Genomic DNA, 23243 nt, shown 5'->3' with positions numbered 1-23243 from the left:
ACTTGGAGTTACATTGTGTTGTTTAAGTGTTCCCTTTATTTTTTTGGAGCAGTGTATATTAAAGAAATCCTACTTGCAATTGACTAAATTAGTTGAAGGTTATCATTTGGGGATGGCTCACTAACAAGACATAAATAATGAATTGTTACACACACATTTAACAATATTTACAATGTTTATTCAGTCACAAAATAATCTTTATTTCACAGTTATGTAAAAATCACGATTCTTCCACAATAGGACACAAGCTGTAAGGTCCATACAATAAGCCTGATGTCCATTCATTTAGACTTGGGCTTGCGCTTGATAATTGTGTTGATCCAGTTGACGTAGCTGACAACTTTGGTGTAGACACCAGGCTTCCCAGTCTTTCCACAGCCATCACCCCAGCTGATGACTCCATACAGGAAGCTGACGTCATCCTTCACACAGGCCAGGGGGCCTCCTGAGTCACCCTGGGGGAACAAGCAGACACACACACAAACCGGCACGCATGCACACACACACACACACACACACACACACACACACACACACACACACACACACACACACACACACACACACACACACACACACACACACACACACACACACACACACACACACACACACACACACACACACACAATGAGTCATCCCCTTGAAACCTTATATTACACAAACCAAGTGCACTCCTACCTACATTCAATATTTGTGTCATTACAACACAACATATAAACAAGGTGGGAAGTTAACCGTAACCTTTCATTAAAGAGAAAGCAGCTGAAAGCCATGCAATTTATACAGCAGCCTCCTCCATATGCATGTTCTGTGAACGCAACCCACTATACTCAAACCGAAACAGTCCAGAGGCTCCTCTATATATTATACTGTATCACTCATTACACATCCTTATCACATGGCTGACTGTACAATGTACAAGAAAACATTTATGCTCTTCTATTCTAATCCAATTTTGATCCAGAAAAGGAGCCCTAGGTCTATGCACTCTTACCTGGCAGGCATCCACACATCGGTCGGTCCCGGCACAGACCATGTTGGATGTCACATGGTTGCCGTAGACTTCAGGCTGGATACACCTCTCAAACGGGAAGATCCTCACCCCGGCCTCCTGCAGGTTGCTGTATTTATTTGCCTCTTTGGGAAAATAAGGCAAATAAATCCACAACGGCTTGGATAGAGTTATACACTGTAAGCAATAGGTCACATGATAACAATTACAGTCATGTAAAGACATGAATAGGACACATGGACCTATATGGAAGAACATGTGATTGGACATGGTGCATTGACATCTATTTGAGATGTTACATTGTTGTGATATGAAGACATTCAAGACCATAATGACATATCTGACCAGTACAGTGAAGGACACGAAATACACCAGATGACTGTTTTTGGACACAACACTTACTCTCATGCATGTGGCCCCAGCCAGTGATCTGACAACAGTAGTAGTCTGGGAAGGTCATGGCTTTATCCGGCAGGCAGATAGGCTGTATAAATTGAGTCCTTCTCACACAGTGGCCATCTTGTTTTTTCAGTTTCACCAGAACTGTTGGAATAGAAACATTCTTATCATAAGACAGGAAAAGGTGAAGAAGAGTTGTATTTATTTCATCTTTATTTAGCCTTGGCGTGTACATTAAGAACCCCTGTTCATGTCCTACGATTACGACCTGGAGTGGGGAAGTCATTCAAATAAGTTCTAGAACGCTGTAGGATGTAGTGTAGTCGTTATTCAAAATCTTGAATAATGAAAACACAGAACGATTGCTCCACTATTAAATAATGTCTGTTTTGCTTTCAGAAAATAGCTCTTGTAAAATCAGAAAAGAGAGAAAAAAGTGAGGGAGTACCTTTTGAATGGACACAGATGCTCAGACACTGTCCTACCCAAATGTATGTGTGTGTCTGTTTGTGTCTTCACATTGGAGACAGCTGTTCCAAGATGCACAGCTGCGAGCACAGAGCGTGCGCTGCAGACACGTAGACTGGGGTGTGCAAGAGTGTGTGTGTTTCTTTGTGTGTGGGGGAGTGTTCTAGTCTAGGAAGACGTGTGTGAGTCAGTGTTAGAGCATGTGCAATAATGTAAACTTTGTGTGAGTGTGTGTATGCAAATAATCAGTGAGAGGAGCGTGACATAGTATATTTACCAATGTCATGGAGAGTTGGATTGAAGACAGAGAAACGGCCTGGAAAGATGTACTTCTCCACTCCAAAGGTTTTGGTGTCCGAAGTTGTAACGTTGAAGTTATTCTGACCCAGAATCACACGGATCTTCGACACAAGGGGACTGAGGACAGAAACACATCCTTCTCATCATTCTCTGTCGCTAGTAGTGGACCATTATGTCGCATGAATTCACTTGAATACAATTATATTTCATTTGTATGATATTAATGCCTTAAGTCCTGGGGCAGTCTGTATCAAGTGTCTCAGAGTAGCTGTTCTAGGATCAGGTCCCCCTTGCCCATGTAATTTTAGTCATTGTGATTTAAAAAGGTCAAACTGAGCCTAAGCACTCCTACTCTGGCACCTGTACTGAAAAGTTTAAACCTGAAGACCCAAGACCATAGTAACGAGGGGTCTTCAGGGTAAATCCTCCCAGAGCGCTTCAGTTTTTACTCAAACTCAACATTTGTGTCTAATTATACTGTAGTTTGTGTTCATAAAATGGCAATGTCACGGTCAAAGTCATGAGCGTCTGTGAGAAAATGTGAGGTTGAAGGTTGAATGTGAAAGCTAGCACCCTAAACCTCGTATTCTCTGCTGCCTTACGTACCAATGCAACCATTCCAAGCAAACACCTATACTAATATTGAAATGATCAGACAATCTTTATTTCCTTCTAAGCTTAACATTTGTTTGTTATTGGACATGGTCCCTTAAGAAATGCAGCGTGGTAGAATTGAATCACAGTTGCATACCACACAAACAGGAGACAAAACAATAAGCACTCTAAGAGTACACTCTTACAATAAAAAGGTTCTACCTAGAACCTAAAAGGGTTCCAATTCTGTCAGAGGAGAAGCCTTTGACGAACCCTTTTTGGTTCCAGGTAGAACCCTTTTGGTTCCAGGTAGAACCCTTTTCGGTTCCATTTAGAACCCGTTCCACAGAGAACTGACTCATAGTGGCATAAAATCCAAATAGGTGATGACATAATCAACACAAATGGATGCTCCAAGTAGTAGTGTAGTGTCTATATCCTCTAATTCTACAGTACCTGCGAAAGAAGCAGTGTGCGGCAGAGACCACCCAGCAGGACGAGACCAGGGTGCCCGCGCAGAAGCTGTCATCTCCTATGTAGAGGGCTGCCATCCAGGGATGGGTACCGGGCAGGGCAGAGCTGCCACCCAGGATGCGACCCTTGGCCACTGATATCCTCTTCTTATGCCTCTTTCCGCACACAGGCTTCTTGGCTGGCTTGGCGTCATTGGTTTGGTTGGTGTCAGGGAGGACGTTAGGTGGCGGTCGCGGCCGTGGCACCTGTACCACTCTCCGAGAAGAAGCTGTGTGAGGGAACAGGGAAGCAGACTTAAATTAACTGTCCAGGGAAAACGTCAATTTTAAAGTTCATATTCTGTTAACTCATACCCAAATAACATTGGTGACTCGTCCTATACTCGTATTTGTGGCCAAAGGAAATTTTAAGAAAAAACACTCCCCACCTCAAACAGACTGTTTCACAAACACTTCCTATTTCCTCATAGAGAATGATGTTTATTTAACCAGGCAAGTCAGTTAAGAACAAACTCTTATTTACAATGATGGCCTAGGAACAGTGGGTTAATGGCCTTGTTTAGGGGCAGAATGACAGATTTTTTGCTTGTCAGCTCAGGGATTCAAACTAGCAACCTTTTGGTTACTGGCCCAACACTCTTACCACTAGGCTACCTGCCGCTCCAGATGTGATAGCCCTGAGGAGGATGAGCTGGCCAATCAGCGGTCTAGAGGAGGATGAGCTGGCCAATCAGTGGTCATTCATATTTTAACTCAAGATTTTTTACGCAACATTTTTGAAAAACATGATTCCACTTTGACATTATGGGGTATTGTGTGTAGGCCAATGACCCCCAAAAAATCTAAAATCCAATCTATTTTAAATTCAGGCTGTAACAACAACATTTTGAAAAAGTCAAGGGGTGTGAATTCTCTCTGAAGGAACTGTAGGTCATATTTCATACAAATCTGGAGTGACCAAGTTCACATATAAATTCTCATTAAAGCAAGTCTAAGAAGCGGTAGACGTGTCCCATTTCTATGCTTTTAGTTCTTAAGTTTCATTTTTCCATCTTTTACCTTCATTTGTGTACACCAGCTTCAAACAGCTGAAAATACAATATGTTTGGTTATGGAAAATAGATTACACAGCGATTTAGATGGTACAATGATTCTCTACACTATACTTGCTTAATTTGTCACATAAACTGAAATTAGGCGAACTATTAGAATTTTGGCAACCAGGAAATGGGGGAGCGATTTCTGCATATTACATATTTAAGTTTAGAAGGGCTTCATTTCAAATCAGTTCACATTCACTGTGAAGAGCACTGATTTCATTGTCAACATGTGATAGGGTAATACTAGTCATAAACTGGTAATACTAAACTACTACTAGTAGTAGTCTTCTATTACTACTACTACCAGTGCTGCTGCTACTACTACTGCTGCTACTACTACTACTACTACTACAAATACTACTACTAACACTACTACTGCTGCTACTAGGCTTACAATTACTACCTACCAGAATACAGTTAATCGCTACATACAAGGCTTCTAAGTATACCTCTTCTTATCATTTTGGACTTTACCAGTGGCTCATTTCCCCCTGAAAAGACAACCAACAAATATAGCTGTTTTATAGTAAGTATTGAAAAGAATCCCAATAACACATTGCCAGAAATTCAGATTAGCATACCATTTGTCATCCAACATTTGCCATTCAATGCCGTGGTGGAATAGCAGTTGGCCCAACATTTTTTTTGCTTTCTGTGCATACCCACGACATCATGACATCGATATAACAGAGCCAAGTTGGCCGAGTTACTGCAGAAGCATTTGGCACTTTCTGAGTGATACTCAATTTCCTTTTCTCAATTAACACATTTTTCTTAGCTATTCTGACTAACTTTCTATTTAAACATTAGGCTACCTGTGTCAAGATAGCATTATCTTCTGAGTGGTACAGGAAAGTTAAGTGTAGTATAATTCCAAGAATCTTCTTTTTATCACTAATAGGGCCATTTGTTTATTAAAAAGTGCTGAGCTTTGAATTTTACGTAGGGCGAGGTGTCATGGGTTATGTCACTGTTCTGTGAGAGCAGAGAATAACATTTTGGGGGGAATATAAAAACAGAGATGGTTCTATTCCACTTAAATGAGATGCAGCTTTTGGTGAGATTCAGAAAGCTGTCCAACTCTTCATTACTCATTATAATACAGTAGGGGAAAGTGAGGTAAATTGAGCTATTTTTTACATTCAGCATCATTCCCTCACAGGAAATATTGTATTAATTCTAACAAAGATACTTACATATATTTCAGGATGTTGTGTATCCCTGGAAATGATCAGAATTCATGTAAACATTACAGTTTTGAAAACAGCTTTTCCAAAAAATGTAGTCTCTTGGCACAACTTACCCCAGGTATGGGGTAAATTAGGCTGCGGGACAGGGTAAGTTAAGCCGCCTACACAATTCTGTACTGAATGAAATATTACCACTGCCTTTTTAAAATTAATTCCCAAACACAATTCAACACAATCACAATCGCTTGTTTGTCTTTAGAGTGACTAGAGTGACTAACAAACACTTTGTACTTTTTATACACTTTTAACATAGGCCAGGCCCTGTTATTACCTCATATCCCAGCGATAATGCCTTGCATTACTCCTGGGAAGAAAACATTTACATTTGTCTCAACTTGCCATTGGCTCAACAATTTGCTCAACTAACCTGATGGCCATTGGCTCAATATACCCCAAGGCAAATGTTTTGGCTATATTAGCTCACACAGCTACAAGGATACACTTTCATGCTAGGTTTAGGACCTCATATTGAAGCTTATAGAGACCCCAACTGATATATAGAACAAGTTAGTATTATCTACAAAAATTATCTAGATACTTCGGTTTGGATACAAGTATCATGAAACACAATTAAATGAATTTGACTTAGTGAAAATCTTTTTATTTTTACCTAACTTACCACTTTTTCCATGTGGTTTCTTCCTCATCAGACTCCATGAAATTATGACCTCTTCTTAAACATTTGGTCAAATTATACGTGTATGGTTTCCTAGAAAAAAGGATGTCTCAACTTGACTCAATTGACCCCACTCTCCCCTAAACGTTTTAAGGGAGTACAAATTGAAGACTGACAAATGCATATTTCATCCTCGATCAAGGATAAAGCCCCTCACGAATCAGAGAGACTCTCTGAGCTCTATTATTTGTATCAGGTTCCTTTAACCCAACTTTATTTTCTAAAGTAAACTTCATCCACAAAGGTATAATCAATCAATCCTTTAAATGGAGTCATCTAACAAGGTTATTCATAGTGAGATGACAAGGGCATGTCTCAAAATGACCAGATGACTACAGTGGCAAATTGTCATTGTCAATCAATCTCACTCAATGAATTACATTGATTTTGAAAACCTCAAATTTGGCACCTCTTGGGAGCATGTTCCCACTTCCACCCACTTTTTTCTAAAGCATCAACCAGCCCTGTTACACTCGACGCATAACTTTTTGCCAAGCGTGACAACACTCCCATTATTTTCAACGAAACCTGTGCGTCAGCAGTGCTGCTCCGCGAGAAACTTGCTCGGCTCAGCTTAAAATAATGCTCTGGTTCTATTTTCAAGATTTCGACACACGGCTTGCTAAAGTGGCTAAAGTGGCTTGTGCTCTTTTCACTCTGGGAAACATTAAGCTTCCAGTGCAGCAGCTAAAAAAACACTGCTTTCGTGACGCCCCAGTACAGTTACTCACATAAACGCATGACACAAGACGGAACGTCACAGTTCTCCCAGGAGATGGCTCTGTCATTGAGGGTGTAGCACCACGGCATCTTGTCCCCGTCTGGGTTTCTGGACAGTGGACATGTTATGCTGGTGTTATGACACACTTTACAGGACCCAGGCCTGGACCCCAAAAGAGCAAGCATAAGCACAGTTCCAAGGAAAAATCCCAAGAAGAAAGAAATCTCAAGAGCAGTGGTATTCAAAGTCGGGGTTGCTGGGGCCTCCCGGGTGGCGCAGTGGTTAAGGGCGCTGTACTGCAGCACCAGCTGTGCCATCAGAGTCGCTGGGTTCGCGCCCAGGCTCTGTCGTAACCGGCCGCGACCGGGAGGTCCGTGGGGCGACGCACAATTGGCCTAGCGTCGTCCGGGTTAGGGAGGGATTGGTTGGTAGGGATCTCCTTGTCTCATCGCGCACCAGTGACTCCTGTGGCGGGCCGGGTGCAGTGTGCGCTAGCCAAGGTTGCCAGGAGCACGGTGTAGCCTCTGACACATTGGTGCGGCTGGGTTGGATGCGCGCTGTGTTAAAAAGCAGTGCGGCTGGTTGGGTTGTGTATCGGAGGACGCATGACATTCAACCTTCGTCTCTCCCGAGCCCGTACGGGAGTTGTAACAATGAGACAAGATAGTAGCTACTACAACAATTGGATACCATGAAATTGGGGAGAAAAAGGGGTAAAATTAAAAATTAAAATAAAAATTAAAAAGTCGGGGTTGCTACAAAACTGTTCTCGTCGTTCTCGCAGGGGTTATCTCAAAAAAAAAATGTTTTTAGGAACATAACATTCAGAGTACAGATGGGACAATATACAAATCTTTTTGAGAAAGACCATTTGAAAAATAAAATGTTATTGAGGAAATATATTTATCCGTTTGTTTTCATTTTGATAAGTATACCGATTTTAAAGGTTACGTCATTATATTTTGGGTGGGGTCGCCAGAAAATGGTCCCTGCTGAAAAAGTTTGAATAGCACTGAAAAACAAGAAGAACCAGAGTCAGAGGGGGAAGCCCCTCCTCTGGCAGTAGCTGGTAGAATAACCATATCACCATACAGACAGACAGACAGACAGACAGACAGACAGACAGACAGACAGACAGGGGGGAGTAGAATGATAGTGCTGTGATAGCGGTGGCATGAAGCATAGACAGGCTTACACTTTTGTTCTGGCTTGCCAGATTGGTTGTCAATAAAGACTTAAAGAAATAAAGACAACATAATGCCGCACACACCTGCAGTAGGAGTGTTCCCCCAAGCCCCTGAGGGTGGCGCGCTCCACAGTACCCATGTGGAGTTCATCATGTAACAGGTCAGAGTTCCACGGCAGACAGTGGGCACCAGAGACGGTGGTGTTCACCACGCCACGGTAGTCTGTGCCCTTGTTGTCATAGCACTCTGCCTCTGGAGCTGAACAACAAGAGATGTGAGGGATAAGAAAATAAGTATATCACAGTTTCCTGTGTTTATGTGTTTGTTTATGAGAGCGTGTGCTTGACTGTCGGTTTGCTTTATTTTGGAATATCTAAATGTTTAAGGTCTACATGTAACCACATAGTAAGATAAACATCATAAAATCTACTCTCTATCTCAGTGAATGACCTCTGGCTCAGACTAGTAAATCTAAGCAAAAGCTATGCTATGCTAAACTAGGCTAACCTAGCAATGTAACTGTAACTGTGTTAGCATGTAGCGGTGTAGTGGACTAACCGATGCTACAGTAGGGTCCACTGTAGCCAGGCCTGCAGGCACACACCTCCTCCCTGGTGGCTGTGATGAGACGGCACGTGCCATCGTTCTCACAGGGGTTCTCACTGCAGACTGAAGACAGTTACACACTACATCAGGTATATTACATTATGACAAACCACAGCACTGGGATCAGTTCCAACCACCCATTTCCTGCCTCCCACCATTGCATGATAAACACAGTAGCTGGTCTTGCATCAGTGCTTTAAGGGTGTTAACTTAGACAGTAGACTACCTACATTAGAGTGCTTATGGTTCAGGGTTGTAAACGTATAGTGGGAGAAATGCATTCACTAACACAGACAACGGTATAGTTGTCAGATTTGACATGTAGTTCTGGCAAGTTGGGGGCAGGAAAAGGCAAGTCCTTCTGTACCAATCTAGACAAAGGGGAAGTTCTGCCAGTAAATGGTAGCGCAAAATCCCATTTGTTTGCATAACCTTATAAAAATTCTTCCTACCATGACAAAACAGGTTCCGGTCAAACGGGCTCTCCAAAATGCCTTTCTCTTTTGTAAGTCCCATAAAACATCCCCCATTGAGATGTAAGACCCCTCAGCGAGATTCGGGCGTGTCCCACACTCCCCTCCTGAGTCACGTTGAGTCATGTAATCTGTCTTTTCATCTACAGCAAGGTTACACTTGTAACCATGGAGAGTAGAATCAAAGAGACAGACAACCCTGCTTTTGGTATCTCTATAGCAGGGATGGGCAACTGGCGGCCCTTTTTGTAGGCCCGTGGAACAATTGTCAAGGTCTCAATTTACTGTTTAGCGTTAGAATAATAGAATGCAATAAGGTGCAATTTCGTCAGCAGTCACTCAATTAGCCCATAAATTAGCAGTACTGACATATGAGGCCATTTAGGATAGCCCAATTATGTCACTTTGTGATTAGCTCGTGGAATATTGCATACAGTCACCTCATTGTGTTGTAGAGCAATTCCCCCTAGATTAATGAGGACTATAATTAAGTCATTATATTTATTATAGTAATATAAGGTATTGAGATGGATGGTCACAGACATTGTGGGGTTAGTGGTTAGGCACTTTTTTTGTGCACACAGTGTGTGTGTGTCTCTCTGTGTGTGTGTGTGTGTGTGTGTGTGTGTGTGTGTGTGTGTGTGTGTGTGTGTGTGTGTGTGTGTGTGTGTGTGTGTGTGTGTGTGTGTGTGTGTGTGTGTGTGTGTGTGTGCGTGTGCGTTTGTGTGTGTGTGTGTGTGTGTGTGTGTGTGTGTGTGTCTCTCTGTGTGTGTGTGTGTGTGTGTGTGTCTCTGTGTGTGTGTGTGTGTGTGTGTGTGTGTGTGTGTGTGTGTGTCTCTCTCTGTGTGTGTGTGTATGTGTCTCTGTGTGTGTGTGTGTGTTTGTGTGTGTGTGTGTGTGTGTGTGTGTGTGTGCGTGTGCGTTTGTGTGCGTGTGCGTTTGTGTGTGTGTGTGTGTGTGTGTGTGTGTGTGTGTGTGTGCGTGTGCGTTTGTGTGTGTGTGTGTGTGTGTCTCTCTCTGTGTGTGTGTGTATGTGTCTCTGTGTGTGTGTGTGTGTGTGTGTATGTGTGTGTGTGTGTGTGTGTGTGTGTGTGTGTGTGTGTGCGCGTGTGCGCGTGTGTTTATGCGTGTGTTTATGCGTGTGTGATTGTGTCACTGGGAAATCCCTTTGAGTGTACAAGAGTGAGGTATCTCTTTGAGTAATGGAAACGTGTGGCAATGTTGTGCTGTGTGTATGTGGTTGAAGTGGCTGTTTGTGTCTCCAAAACACTGGATACTAGAGTGACTAACAATAAGTTGAGGTTGCTGACACTGAACTCATCAAGGTCTGGAGCAAGGCTACAGCAAGGCTACACTTGTAACCATGGAGAGTAGAATCAAAGAGACGGCCAACCCTGCTTTTGGTATCTCTATAGTAGGACCACAAACCAATTGTCCGGGTCTCAACTTACTGTTGAGAGTTTGAATAGTAGAATACAGAAGGTACAATTTCAAAATGTGATTGTGCATCAGCAGTCACTCAATTAACCCATGTCAGCTAAATTGTTTTAGATTGGTAAGTTAGTCTAACAGGCAGCTATCTAAACTTGTAGTAAGCATGGTCGAACTGCCGACCGGGATGGGGCCCATTGATCATCAGTTATCAAAACCACAAACATTTCCCTCCATCCCATAGCAAAATGTGGAGAAATGCTGGAAATTAGCTTTAAAACTTTACATTTTTCTATCCGCCCCATGGCAAAAAAAGTGGTACTGCATCAAATGAGTTATACCATTTCAAAATCTTCTCTCTGCCCCATAGCAAAATGTGCAGAATTGCAGCAAACTTGCTTTAAAACGGCAACATTTTCTCTACGCCCCATGGCAAAATATACAGAATTGCAGGAAATTTACTTTAAAACTAAAAATATTTATCTTCACTGTCATGAGGGGTGCAGATAAAATGTTTTGCTCACAAGGTGGAAGGTGGTACGCAGACCCACGAGCCACTGTGGCCCCTCATGATGATTTCCATTTATTTGTGTCCCCCACCCCTATCAAAGCTGCCCATCCCTGCTCTATGGGAACAAACGTGATGTGATTTGTATTTTTTTGTCTGGGAGGTTCAGAGGGTTTCTCAAGGCCTGGTAGCCTCGCCCAAACCGCCCCCAACCATTAAGGCATTGAGAAAACAGTGTGATGCTTGGCAACACAGCCGAGACTAAAGCCTGATCATCTGAGAGGTGTGGGAGATTGAGGAATGTCGGAATGGGAAGTATTGAAACTGAGATTTACTAGAGAAGCCCTCATACTCCAAAGGTTTTAGGGGCCCCTCAAGGGGCCCATTCCCCTGCCAAGAGACAGCACCTCACCAAGTCTAAGGTTCCACTCACATTTTTAACAAAAGATAACAAGACAAAAATACATGGCAAGGAGTGGCTAAAGCAACAAAGGTTGAAAGAAAGCATGAACGTTACCGGTATAGCGGACTCTCTCACAGAAGATCTCCCCGTCCACACATGTGCACCGTTCCACATTACGGTGGTAGATCCTTCCCCAGGATTCTCCGATGTCATAATATCTCAGGTGTATGGTTTCATAGCACTTCCCTGACAAAGGGGAGAACAGAGGGATAAAAGGTAGTCGGGTGAAATGTGAGAGGAGGAGGAAGGGAACAGGTCAATGAGGTGTTAGGGGGCATCGTTTGTGTTTGGCACTGTGAAGAGCAAGATATGGGTCAACGCTCTATTTTTCAAAAGGGTAGACCGTTTCTCTACCAACTCCACACTTCTAAATGTAGAGTAAAACCCAATTGTCAATTGAAACTACTTTGAAACACAAGTCCATATAGAAAGTATGATAGTGAGTGACTCACTCTGATCACAGTGCCTCCCGGTGAAGTTCTCTGGACAGGAGCACTCAAAGGAGCGTCTGTGGGGGACCAGAGTGCAGATGCCGCCATTTTGACAGGGATTCACCTGACACAGGTCTGTGAATCTGCGTGATGAGTGGACGAACACTGACACACATCAAACAAATACACAAGGAACTATATTAGTGAAAACATGACTAAGAAACAGTATAGTACACCAGTGACATCAGAATATAGTATGTACCAATTTTGCCGTGATTAGCTTTAAAGCTGTAAGAGAACATTTGGAAAACACACTAAGATTCAGACGGATTGAAAAATAGTCCATGCTTATGCATACCACTACTATAAATAGCAGGAAATGTGTATCTAAGATTTTATAGATACATACACAGAGACAATAGAGACTTAGTAGACCATGAAGTCTTGTCCACAGTTTCTACAGAAATGACCTCTTACCACTGGGTTGAGTGGTCACAGCTGCACAGTATCCCCACAGAAAATCCCGATCAAAGTTGTGCGTCAGAGAACACCTATGATTCAGAAATAAAAACATTCCTGTAAAGCACTCACAGCAGTTTCAACTTAGCCATTGAGATCAAGGAGTCAGATAGCAAATCAACAGTGCATTGACAACTAGCAGTCACCTGGGTAAGAACTGTGAGTATACTAAAATGGACCCTTATTCCTCAGAAACCTGTATGTCTCAGTAAGTAGCACTGTACTTACAGGAGGTGGGTTTGAAACTGATACCATATTTAATAATGACTGTCTTTAATATTTATTGAGGAGAATGTCCTAATAATGTTGCACTTCTTTAATCCTTTTTGGACAAAAATGATATCCACCCATCCATCCACACCCACTAACTAAAACCTCGTCCATTAGAAAAACCCAATACACCAAACCCAATACATTGGGTTTAAAAAACCTTTGGGAAAAAAAACTAAGGGATAATGTCCTTCCAGTGGCTGAGGTTCTAAGAGGACACACACACACACACACACACACACATACACCCTCACACACGCACATATACACCCTCACACACGCACACATACATCCTCACACACACACACACACACACACACACACACACACACACACGCACACATACACCCTCACACACGCACACACACACATACACATACACCCTCACACACGCACACATACACCCTCACACACCCTCAAAATCCCTCACAGTTAAAGATGAGCCAGCACTTGGCTCTTGCTGTTATTTGAGAACTGAGTGGAAGATGGCAAAAACACCATCCATATTGAATTACATCCTAGTTGTTCATACTTGCAGACGCCTGTAGCCCTGTCATAGCCTGAGTGGATTTACCCGGCAGCCGCAGCGCAGTTCCACAGATGATGACCTATATCATAGCACTTCCTGTCCAAAAGCTGTGGTTATGAGACACACATCTGTGGTCTCGTCGTTTTCACAATACAAGAGTTTAATCAAAACAAGTAAAGACTGTAATTTGAGACGTGACATCATTGATATACACCATTAAACCAGTGGTGAAAAAAGTACCCAATTGTCATACTTGAGTAAAAGTAAAAGATACCTTAATGGAAAATAGCTCAAGTAAAAGTCACCCAATAAAATTCTAATTGAGTAAAAGTCTAAAAGTATTTGGTTTAAAATATACTTAAGTATCAAAAGAAAATGTAATTAATAAAATATACTTAAGTATCAAAAGTAAAAGTATAAATCATTTCAAATTCCTTATATTAAGCAAACCAGACGGCACCAATTTCCGGATAGCCAAAGGTACACTCCAACATTCAGACATAATTTACAAACAAAGCATGTGTGTTTAGTGAGTCTGCCAAATCAGAGGCAGTAGGGATGACCAGAGATGTTCTCTTGATAAGTACGTGAATTGGACAATTTTCCTGTCCTGCTAAGCATTCAAAATGTAAAGAGTACTTTTGGGTGTCAAGGAATGTATAGAGTAAAAAGTATAATATTATCTTTAAGGAATGTAGTGAAGTAAAAGTAAAAGTAGTCAAAGATATAAATAGTAAAGTAAAGTACAGATACCCCCAAAAACTACTTAAGTAGTACTTTAAATTATTTTTACTTAAGTAGTTTACACCACTGATTTAAACCATTAACTCAGGTTATTAAACCAGAGTAACCGTGTTATAAACATGTTATAGCATATAGCATATTCATTACAGTTTATGGTGAATAAATTAGCAGTGCTGACTAGTGATGACATATTAGGCCATTTTTAAGATTATGTCACTTTGTGATTAGCTCGTGGAAGATTGCATACAGTCACCTCATTGTGTTGTAGAGCAATTCCCCTTGGATTAATGAGGACTATAATTAAGTCATTATATTTATTATAGTAATATAAGGTATTGAGATGGAGGGTCTTTGTGTGTGTTTATGCGTGTGTGTATGCGTGAGTGTCTTTATGCGTGTATGATTGTGTCACCTCATCAGTCAACAAATCTGTCGTTCTGCCCCTGAACAAGGCAGTTAACCCACTGTTCCTAGGCCGTCATTGAAAATAAGAATTTGTTCTTAACTGACTTGCCTAGTTAAATAAAGGTAAAATAAAATAAACAAAAAATAACTGAGAAACCCCTTTTGAGTGTACAAGAGTGAGGTATCTCTTTAAGTAATGGAAATGTGTGGCAATGTTGTGTTGTGTGTATTTGGTTGAAGTGGTTGTGTCTCCAAAACACTGGATACTAGAGTGACTAACAATAAGCTGAGATGACTGACACTGGACTCACCAAGGTCTGGATGAACTGATGGTGATACAGTGGTGGTGAATGCTTCCTCCTTGACGGAACGGGAATTTACATTCTTTCCTATCTACTGTAAGAACTGGATCCACAGAAACAGGGTTAGATAAATATGGTTATCATCAGTACAAGTCATCATATTTTATTATACACATATTCTAGTGGTCAATTCTGCATTCTCTGCAAGAAAACGAAAAATAATTGCAACTTTTTTCATTAAGTTTGCAGTACAAGATCAAGTTCGAAGTAAAAATCATATTCAAAGTAAAAACTCTAAAACAAAACCACTTTGTGGCAGAATAAAGGCAATTTAATGTGAATATGCTAATGAACAACCAGGTGTTCTCCCATGGCGTCAGAGGGACAATGAATCCTTTGAGTTTGACAGTGGCTCCAGCCAGGACCCAATTAAGTTATATTACTGTGGAGGCCCAGTAGAAGGGCAGCATAAATCTCATAACTTCATCCTTCCCTTAGACAGCCTAATCATTGTTCTGGTATGAAAAGAGATGTGGACCCTTAACACAAACTGAATATTACTGTTACTGCATCGACGAATGAGATCATTATCTCTGAGTTCTTGATTGGTTAAATGGTTGGTGGGCTGTATTGTACAATTGTGTAAAGTTATTATACAAACAAAATATTTAAACATTTCATGAACAAAGAGGCCTACAGGATAGTGAAAATTACGCACAAAGCTGTAATCAATCAAACTGGTGCTTTATGTTGTTAACGTGAATAGGAAATAAGTACCTTTATGACTATTTTCGTTCCCATTTCTCGTACGTAACGTTTCATATCCAGGGAGTACCATTCGCTGTTATCAAAGTGAAACAAAGTTAAAGTAATGAATTGTTCGTTTACTTTGTTTCCAAATTACGCACGTAAAAATATGCCTCTTCAAACGGTTCACTGGTTGCGCTCTATCACTGCAATAATTGTAAGAAATAACTGTTTTTAAATTCGCTTACCGTCCGTGCACTGAGGACATACGGTAGGAAAAGTAACACAAAGTATAGCATCATAATATTTTAGCTTGTTTGGTCGTTGACTTAGATATCATGCGCAAGCAAAATGTTTTGAAGTAAATTTCCTGAAGCAGGTCCGTTAGATAAACGTTGTCACGTCTTATCTGTCAACTCCAGAGAACTCCGTCTGCTTTTGGTCATTGAGAACGTGGGAAATCCTGCAAGAGCGATACTGTCCTCTGTAAACTCAAACTCTATTGGGTAGATCAATTTGGTCATTAGACAGACTTTTCGGTTATGGTCATTATTCTACGCAAAACATCGAACGTTTTCCCTCACGACACGCCCACGATGAAACCTGCAATATCTTGAAAGAGCGGATCTTTTGATGTAATGGAAAGTAACCTTTTGGCAGATGGGGGCGGGTGACGGTGCCGGATCCCTCCTCTCGATCTGAGCTTGGTCGCAATGCAGCGTCCCAGAGTTGTAAACATTCCAAGTGCGGCGTGCTGTGGCAAGAATACCCACTGTCCCATAATCAAGCCTCTAATTTTCCAAGGTTGCAATATTTGACATCCCTGCAGATGCTATAGTAAATTACACAATGAGACCTAGTCTTACAGGATTTCTGACAGTTTACAAGACCGGTAAAAAAAAGTGGGTTATAATGTGCAGCTCAAATATGAAATTGTTCACTTTAATGATAACTAACACTGTTAATAATTTACCAACTGGGCAAACAGACTGAGAAGACCAAACAAACCAAAGAGAATTTTGGAATGTGAAAATCTTATAAACCAAATGATAAGGGTTTTACAGGTCTATGTTTGAATCAGGTTTGGTAATAAGGATTTGCATTCTAAAAATGTTTTATTTCAAGCTAAATTAATAATTAAAGGGGCAATCTGAGATTTGTACATCTATTGTTGAATGAAATGATATACACAATCGTTCAAAAGTTTGGATTCACTTAGAAATGTTCTTGTTTTCCATGAAAACATACATGAAATGAGTTGCAAAATGAATAGGAAATATAGTCAAGATGTTGACAAGGTTATAAATAAGGATTGTTAATTGAAGTAATAATTGTGTCCTTCAAACTTTGCTTTCGTCAAAGAATCCTCCATTTGCAGCAATTACAGCCTTGCAGACCTTTGGCATTCTAGTTGTCAATTTGTTGAGGTAATCTGAAGAGATTTCCCCCCATGCTTCCTGAAGCACCACCCACAAGTTGGATTGTCTTGATTGGCACTTGTTACATATCATACGGTCAAGCTGCTCCCACAACAGCTCAATAGGGTTGAGATCCGGTTGCGCTGGCCACTCCATTATAGACAGAATACCAGCCGACTGCTTCTTCCCTAAATAGTTATTGAATTGTTTGGAGCTGTGCTTTGGGTCATTGTCCTGTTGTAGGAGGAAATTGGCTCCAATTAAGCTCCGTCCTCAGGGTATGGCATGGTGTTGAAAAAAGGAGTGATAGCCTTCCTTCTTCCAGATCCCTTTTACCCTGTACAAGTCTCCCACTTTACCACCACCAAAGCACCCCCAGACCATCACATTACCTTCACCTTGCTTGACAGATGGCGTCAAGCGCTCCTTCAGCATCTTTTCATTTTGTATGTGTCTCACGAATGTTCTTCTTTGTGATCCGAACACCTCAAACTTAGATTAGTCTGTCCATAACACTTTTTTTCAATCTTCCTCTGTCCAGTGTCTGTGTTATTTTGCCCATCTTAATCTTTACTTTTTATTGGCCAGTCTGAGATATGGCTTTTTCTTTGCAACTCTACCCAGAAGGCCAGCATCCCGGAGTCGCCTCTTCACTGTTGACGTTGAGACTGGTGTTTTGCGGGTACTATTTGATGAAGCTGCCAGTTGAGGACTTGTGAGGCATCTGTTTCTCAAACTAGACACTCTAATGTTCTGTGAAGGGAGTAGTCCCCTGTGAAGGGAGTAGTTGTGTGTGTGCGCGTGCTTGCACGTGTGCTTGTACGCTTTTTGTGTGTGCATGTGTCTATGCGTGCGTGTGTTTATGTCTGTGTGATTGTGTCACCCCAACCAGTCAATAACTGGGAAACGCCTTTTGAGTGTACAAGAGTGAGGTACCTCTTTGAGTAATGGAAACATGTGGCAATGTTGTGTTGTGTGTATTTGGTTGAAGTGGTTGTTTGTGTCTCCAAAACAGTGGATACTAGAGTGACTAACAATTAACTGAGATGACTGACACTGGACTCACCAATGTCTGGATGAACTGATGGTGGTACAGTGGTGGTGAATGCTTTCTCACTGATAGAACGGGAACTTACATTATTTCCTAACTACTGTAAGAACTGGATCCACAGAAACAGGGTTAGATACATATGGTTATCATCAGCACAAGTTATGCACCGGGGCCTCCCACTCCTCTTTCAATTCTGGTTAGAGACAGTTTGCTATGTTCTGTGAAGGGAGTAGTACACATCTTTGTACGAGATCTTCAGTTTCTTGGCAATTTCTCGCATGGAATAGCCTTCATTTCTCAGAACAAGAATAGACTGATGAGTTTCAGAAGAAAGTTCTTTGTTTCTGGCCATTTTTAACCTGTAATCGAACCCACAAATGTTGATGCTCCAGATACTAAACTAGTCTAAAGAAGGCCAGTTGTATTGCTTCTTTAATCAGGACAACAGTTTTCAGCTGTGCTAACATAATCGCAAAAGGATTTTCTAATGATCAATTAGCCTTTTAAAATGATACATTTGGATTAGCTAACACAACGTGCCATTGGAACACAGGAGTGAGGGTTGCTGATAATGGGCCTCTGTATGCCTACAGTATGTAGATATTCCATAAAATATCTGCCATTTCCAGCTACAATAGTTATTTACAAAATTAACAATGTCTCCACTGTATTTTTCTATCAATTTGATGTTATTTTAATGGACAAAAAAAATGGCTTTTCTTTTAAAAACAAGGACATTTCTAAGTGACCCCAAACTTTTGAACAGTAGTATATACAGTCGTGGCCAAAAGTTTTGATAATGACACAAATATTAAGTTTCACAAAGTCTGCTGCTCCAGTTTGTATAATGGAAATTTACATATACTCCAGAATGTTATGAAAAGTGATCAGATGAATTGCAATTAATTGCGAAGTCCCTCTTTGCCATGCAACATTTCCCCTGCATTTCAGCCCTGCCACAAAAGGACCAGCTGACATCATGTCAGTGAATCTCTCGTTAACACAGGTGTGAGTGTTGAAGAGGACACGGCTGGAGATCACTCTGTCATGCTGATTGAGTTTGAATAACAGACTGGAAGCTTTGCACAAAAAGGGCTTCACAGGCAAGGATATTGTTGCCAGTAAGATTGCACCTAAATCAACCATTTATCGGATCATCAAGAACTTCAAGGAGTGCGGTTCAATTGTTGTGAAGAAGGCTTCAGGGCGCCCAAGAAAGTCCAGCAAGCGCCAGGACCGTCTCCTAAAGTTGATTCAGCTGCAGGATCGGGGCACCACCAGTACAGAGCTTGCTCAGGAATGGCAGCAGGCAGGTGTGAGTGCATCTGCACGCACAGTGAGGCGAAGACTTTTGGAGGATGGCCTGGTGTCAAGAAGGGCAGCAAAGAAGCCACTTTTCTCCAGGAAAACATAATGGACAGACTGATATTCTGCAAAAGGTACAGAGATTGGACTGCTGAGGACTGGGGTAAAGTCATTTTCTCTGATGAATTCCCTTTCCGGTTGTTTGGGGCATCTGGAAAAAAGCTTGTCTGGAGAAGACAAGGTGAGCGCTACCATCAGTCCTGTGTCATGCCAACAGTAAAGCATCCTGAGACCATTCATGTGTGGGGTTGCTTCTCAGCCAAGGGAGTGGGCTCGCTCACAATTTTGCCTAAGAACACAGCCATGAATTAAGAATGGTACCAACACTTCCTCTGAGAGCAATTTCTCCCAACCATCAAGGAACAGTTTGGTGACGAACAATGCCCTTTCCAGCATGATGGAGCACCTTGCCATAAGGCAAAAGTGATAACTAAGTGGCTCGGGGAACAAAACATCAATATTTTGCGTCCATAGCCAGGAAACTCCCCAGACCTTAATCCCATTGAGAACTTGTGGTCAATCCTCAAGAGGCGGGTGGACAAACAAAACTCCACAAATTCTGACAAACTCCAAGCATTGATTATGCAAGAATGGGCTGCCACCAGAAGTTAATTGACAGCATACCAGGTCGGATTGCAGAGGTCTTGAAAAAGAAGGGTCAACACTGCAAATATTGACTCTTTGCATCAACTTCATGTAATTGTCAATAAAAGCCTTTGACACTTGTGAAATTCTTGTAATTATACTTCAGTATTCCATAGTAACATCTGACAAAAATATCTAAAGACACTGAGGCAGCAAACTTTGTGAAAATTAATATTTGTGTCATTCTCAAAATGTTTGGCCACGACTGTAGCCATTGATTCTTGAATAATATAACTTAAAAATGCCTCGTGAGTTTAGTTCGTCTAACATACCCCCATCAGGTGGGGCTGTTTGAAATCCCAGGTTGCCCCTTTAATTTAATCCTTCAATATATGACTCCTTACCATACAGAAATCAAAATGACTAACGACAAGAGGCTTCCATTCTGGAATTATAAAGGTAGGCATGTTTATTGGGTGGAATTTGAACAACAACCAAACATGAAGGCAATCATAATACTGTAATGGTACATTTACAGATATGAGGATGGATCATATATTGTTCCCAATGAAAGCGTGGAATATATATATATATTTATTACCTTAATTTAACTAGGCAAGTCAGTTAAGAACAAATTCTTATTTACAATGACAGCCTAGGAACACTGGGTTAACTGCCTTGTTCAGGGGCAGAACGACAGATGTTTACCTTGTCAGCGCGGGGATTCAATCGAGCAACCTTTCGGTTACTGGCCCAACGCTCTAACCACTAGGCTACCTGCCGACTAGAATACTACAGTAAAATGTACTAGAGTTGCGAGGAGTTTCTCGTGTTCCTACAATTTGTGAATCCTATCTTCTCATCCAGCTGAAAGAGGTTGAGTTCCATATCCCCTGCCTTGCAGTACCTGCAGTATCAGCAACCATGTCTTAAACAAGGTCGCCTATCCCTTGATAAATTCCCAAACAGTAGGTTATTACCAAATTGTTCATCAATCTGAACTGGCAATTCATTTTATTTTCATGTATACCCACTAAACACACACCAGAATAATGTTAAATAATACAATATATATCACCAAAACAATTATTATACATTCTATCAGTTCTGGAGTGAAAATCAATAGCTTTTTGCGGTTAAAGTCCCTCGTTTGTCAAGTAAGTTCCTGTTTGAACAGACAGTGACTCAAGCTTGGAAAGTGCTGGTGAAGGTTGCTCAGCCTCAGAACTCACACGATTGTGGCCTTGTACATGTCAGTGTTGGAGTCTTGGATCCCCTCTGATTGGTCGGGGGCGTTGAGGGGCACCTGGGAGGTCTTCATCCGGCTTTGGCACTGCCGGAGCTCAGTGGCATACCCTTGGAAACTGAGGCTGAGCTCGGAGTCTTCTCCCCGGATGATGGTGACCTCCCCCACCTTATCTCTCTCCTCCCCCTCCTCCTCCCCCTCCTCTAGACACACTCCTTCCACATCCATCACCTCCTGTAGGGCAGGCTGAGAGCGGAGTGCTCCAAGATATGGCGCCCTCTTGTGGGAGCGGTCAAGAGCACATGCTCTTTTTCTTCTCTCTGGGTAAGGAAGGGAGAGATGGGAGAATTAGTAATAGAAGGATGTGCCATTGGAAGAATCTCAATTGCATTCTCCTAGAGTCCTCTCACCTCGCCTCCTCAAAAACCCATTGGGGGAGAAGGTCAGAGGAGCGGGACCTCTGGCTTTCCCATCCAATGGGTTTTGAGAAGACGGTGAGGAGAGAGGACGCGAGGAGTATGCAATTGAGATTCTCCAACTGTGTTCCAGCTGAAGTATTTGCCACAGTGGTCAACAAAGAGGATAAGTACCAATACTCCACAGCCTTGAGGCCTCCAATCTACCATAAATTGGTTAATATAATTGCTAATCAGTGTTGGGGAGCAGTAAACTACATGTAGTTCAACTAGTAATTGAACTACAATTTCCAGTAGCTTGGTGGTAGTTGAACTATATTCCAATCTTAGTAGTGTTTTCAGTAGTTAACAACTTTCTAGGCATGTAGCGGTTTAACTAACTACTGAACTATACACTACTAAGAAAATAATACATAAGTGAATCATAGATGACACAATAATACATTGTCACTTGAAACAAATCGTTTTTGAGTTTAATAGGCTAAATTACATTCTGTTAACATATAAGCCCAAAGTAAACTGTTCTTGCAGTTTGTAAGATGACAATTGTCGATGACAATTCAGATGACAATTTTTCACAAAGTAGTTTGGATGTAGTGGACTACTTTTTCAAAGTAACTTCATTTCAGTAAACTATGTTTTAAGGGTAGCGTTAGTATGGCTTCCCCAAAACTGTTGCTAATGATTCACCGACGGTTTACTGCAGTGCATGTGGTATGTATGACTTGTCTAACACCTCCCTTGTCTACTATACAAAGTCTTTCAGAGGATCTGATCATCCATGTTATAATCAGTGTAAAACAGAGTCATAGGGCCACCAGTGCTTTTCCACTGAGCAAACACTGATTGAGTCAACTTCATTTAAATGAAATAACATTGAACCAACGTGGAATAGATGCTGAATTGACATCTGTCCCCAGTGGGTTGTCTTGACATACGACCTTTTTTGATGGTAGAGAACAAAAAGAGTGAACAGCGGAACCAAGGGGGAGGGGAGAAAATCCAGACACAACCTTTTAAGAAACCCTCCGGAAGAGCTTTTCCCGTCTCCATTATGATGGAGCTCTGACCCTTGAAATGCAGTATGTCCATTGAGCTGATCTCAGAGCAGTGACCCGTAGGTGACAAAGCATCAGGCTCAGAGTATTTTGGCTTGATGGCTTCTGGTCCAGGACCAGTTCAGATAATTGCGCCCTATGATTTAACAACATGAAACCATCTCAACCATAACAAGGGCTATGCATGCCTTTCAGCTTGTCTGCTTAGCTTCAAAAGAACAAACTGACACTGTTTAACTTATTGGTTATTCATTAGGTCCACTGTGTACCGTGCTAAACTACTATGGTCTAGACGTGTTGGATGTCAACCAAACGTGGCACTTGTGCAAAAACTGAGCAGTGTTGCATTGATATGAGTGTTGCATTGATATGAGTGTTGCATTGATATTGATACACTGTCAAACAGAGGTAGGTACATAATACAGAACTTTATCAAAGGTGCATTTTTAGATCCAGATTGAAGTCTGTAGTCAGAATGGAGCTGTGTCACTAT

General features: G+C 41.5%; 2 protein-coding genes across 3 annotated transcripts in view; both read right to left on the bottom strand.

The window, feature by feature from the left end:
- Window positions 1-175: 175 nt before the first annotated feature.
- LOC139379462 (hepatocyte growth factor activator) lies at window positions 176-16183 on the bottom strand. 2 transcript variants are annotated; one of them, XM_071122274.1, is made up of 14 exons: window positions 15860-16183; window positions 15642-15705; window positions 14874-14967; window positions 12573-12646; window positions 12117-12260; window positions 11719-11850; window positions 8742-8852; window positions 8267-8441; window positions 7007-7104; window positions 3233-3518; window positions 2160-2299; window positions 1418-1558; window positions 998-1140; window positions 176-455 (listed from the first exon to the last, which is right to left on the bottom strand). In XM_071122274.1, exons 1-14 carry the CDS (start codon window positions 15911-15913, stop codon window positions 282-284), a joined length of 1830 nt encoding a protein of 609 aa, XP_070978375.1. In that variant the 5' UTR covers window positions 15914-16183; the 3' UTR covers window positions 176-281. The 2 variants fall into 2 exon arrangements, with proteins under 2 accessions (XP_070978375.1, XP_070978374.1); XM_071122273.1 differs by having other exon boundaries at window positions 7007-7158; window positions 15860-16135.
- Window positions 16184-20655: 4472 nt separating this feature from the next.
- The window catches only part of LOC139379010 (regulator of G-protein signaling 12-like), a 76568-nt gene continuing 73980 nt past the window's right edge, over window positions 20656-23243 (bottom strand). Inside the window, exon 17 of the mRNA XM_071121718.1 lies at window positions 20656-21596. Coding sequence (XP_070977819.1) covers window positions 21259-21596 — 338 coding nt within the window. The 3' untranslated portion in view covers window positions 20656-21258. The remainder of the gene's footprint in view (window positions 21597-23243) is intronic.

This window comes from Oncorhynchus clarkii, chromosome 21 (genome assembly GCF_045791955.1).
Source record: "Oncorhynchus clarkii lewisi isolate Uvic-CL-2024 chromosome 21, UVic_Ocla_1.0, whole genome shotgun sequence".
In the NCBI taxonomy this organism is placed as follows: domain Eukaryota; kingdom Metazoa; phylum Chordata; class Actinopteri; order Salmoniformes; family Salmonidae; genus Oncorhynchus; species Oncorhynchus clarkii.
The sequence above is the reverse complement of the archived record's forward strand: the minus strand, read 5'-3'. Positions and strand labels throughout refer to the sequence as shown.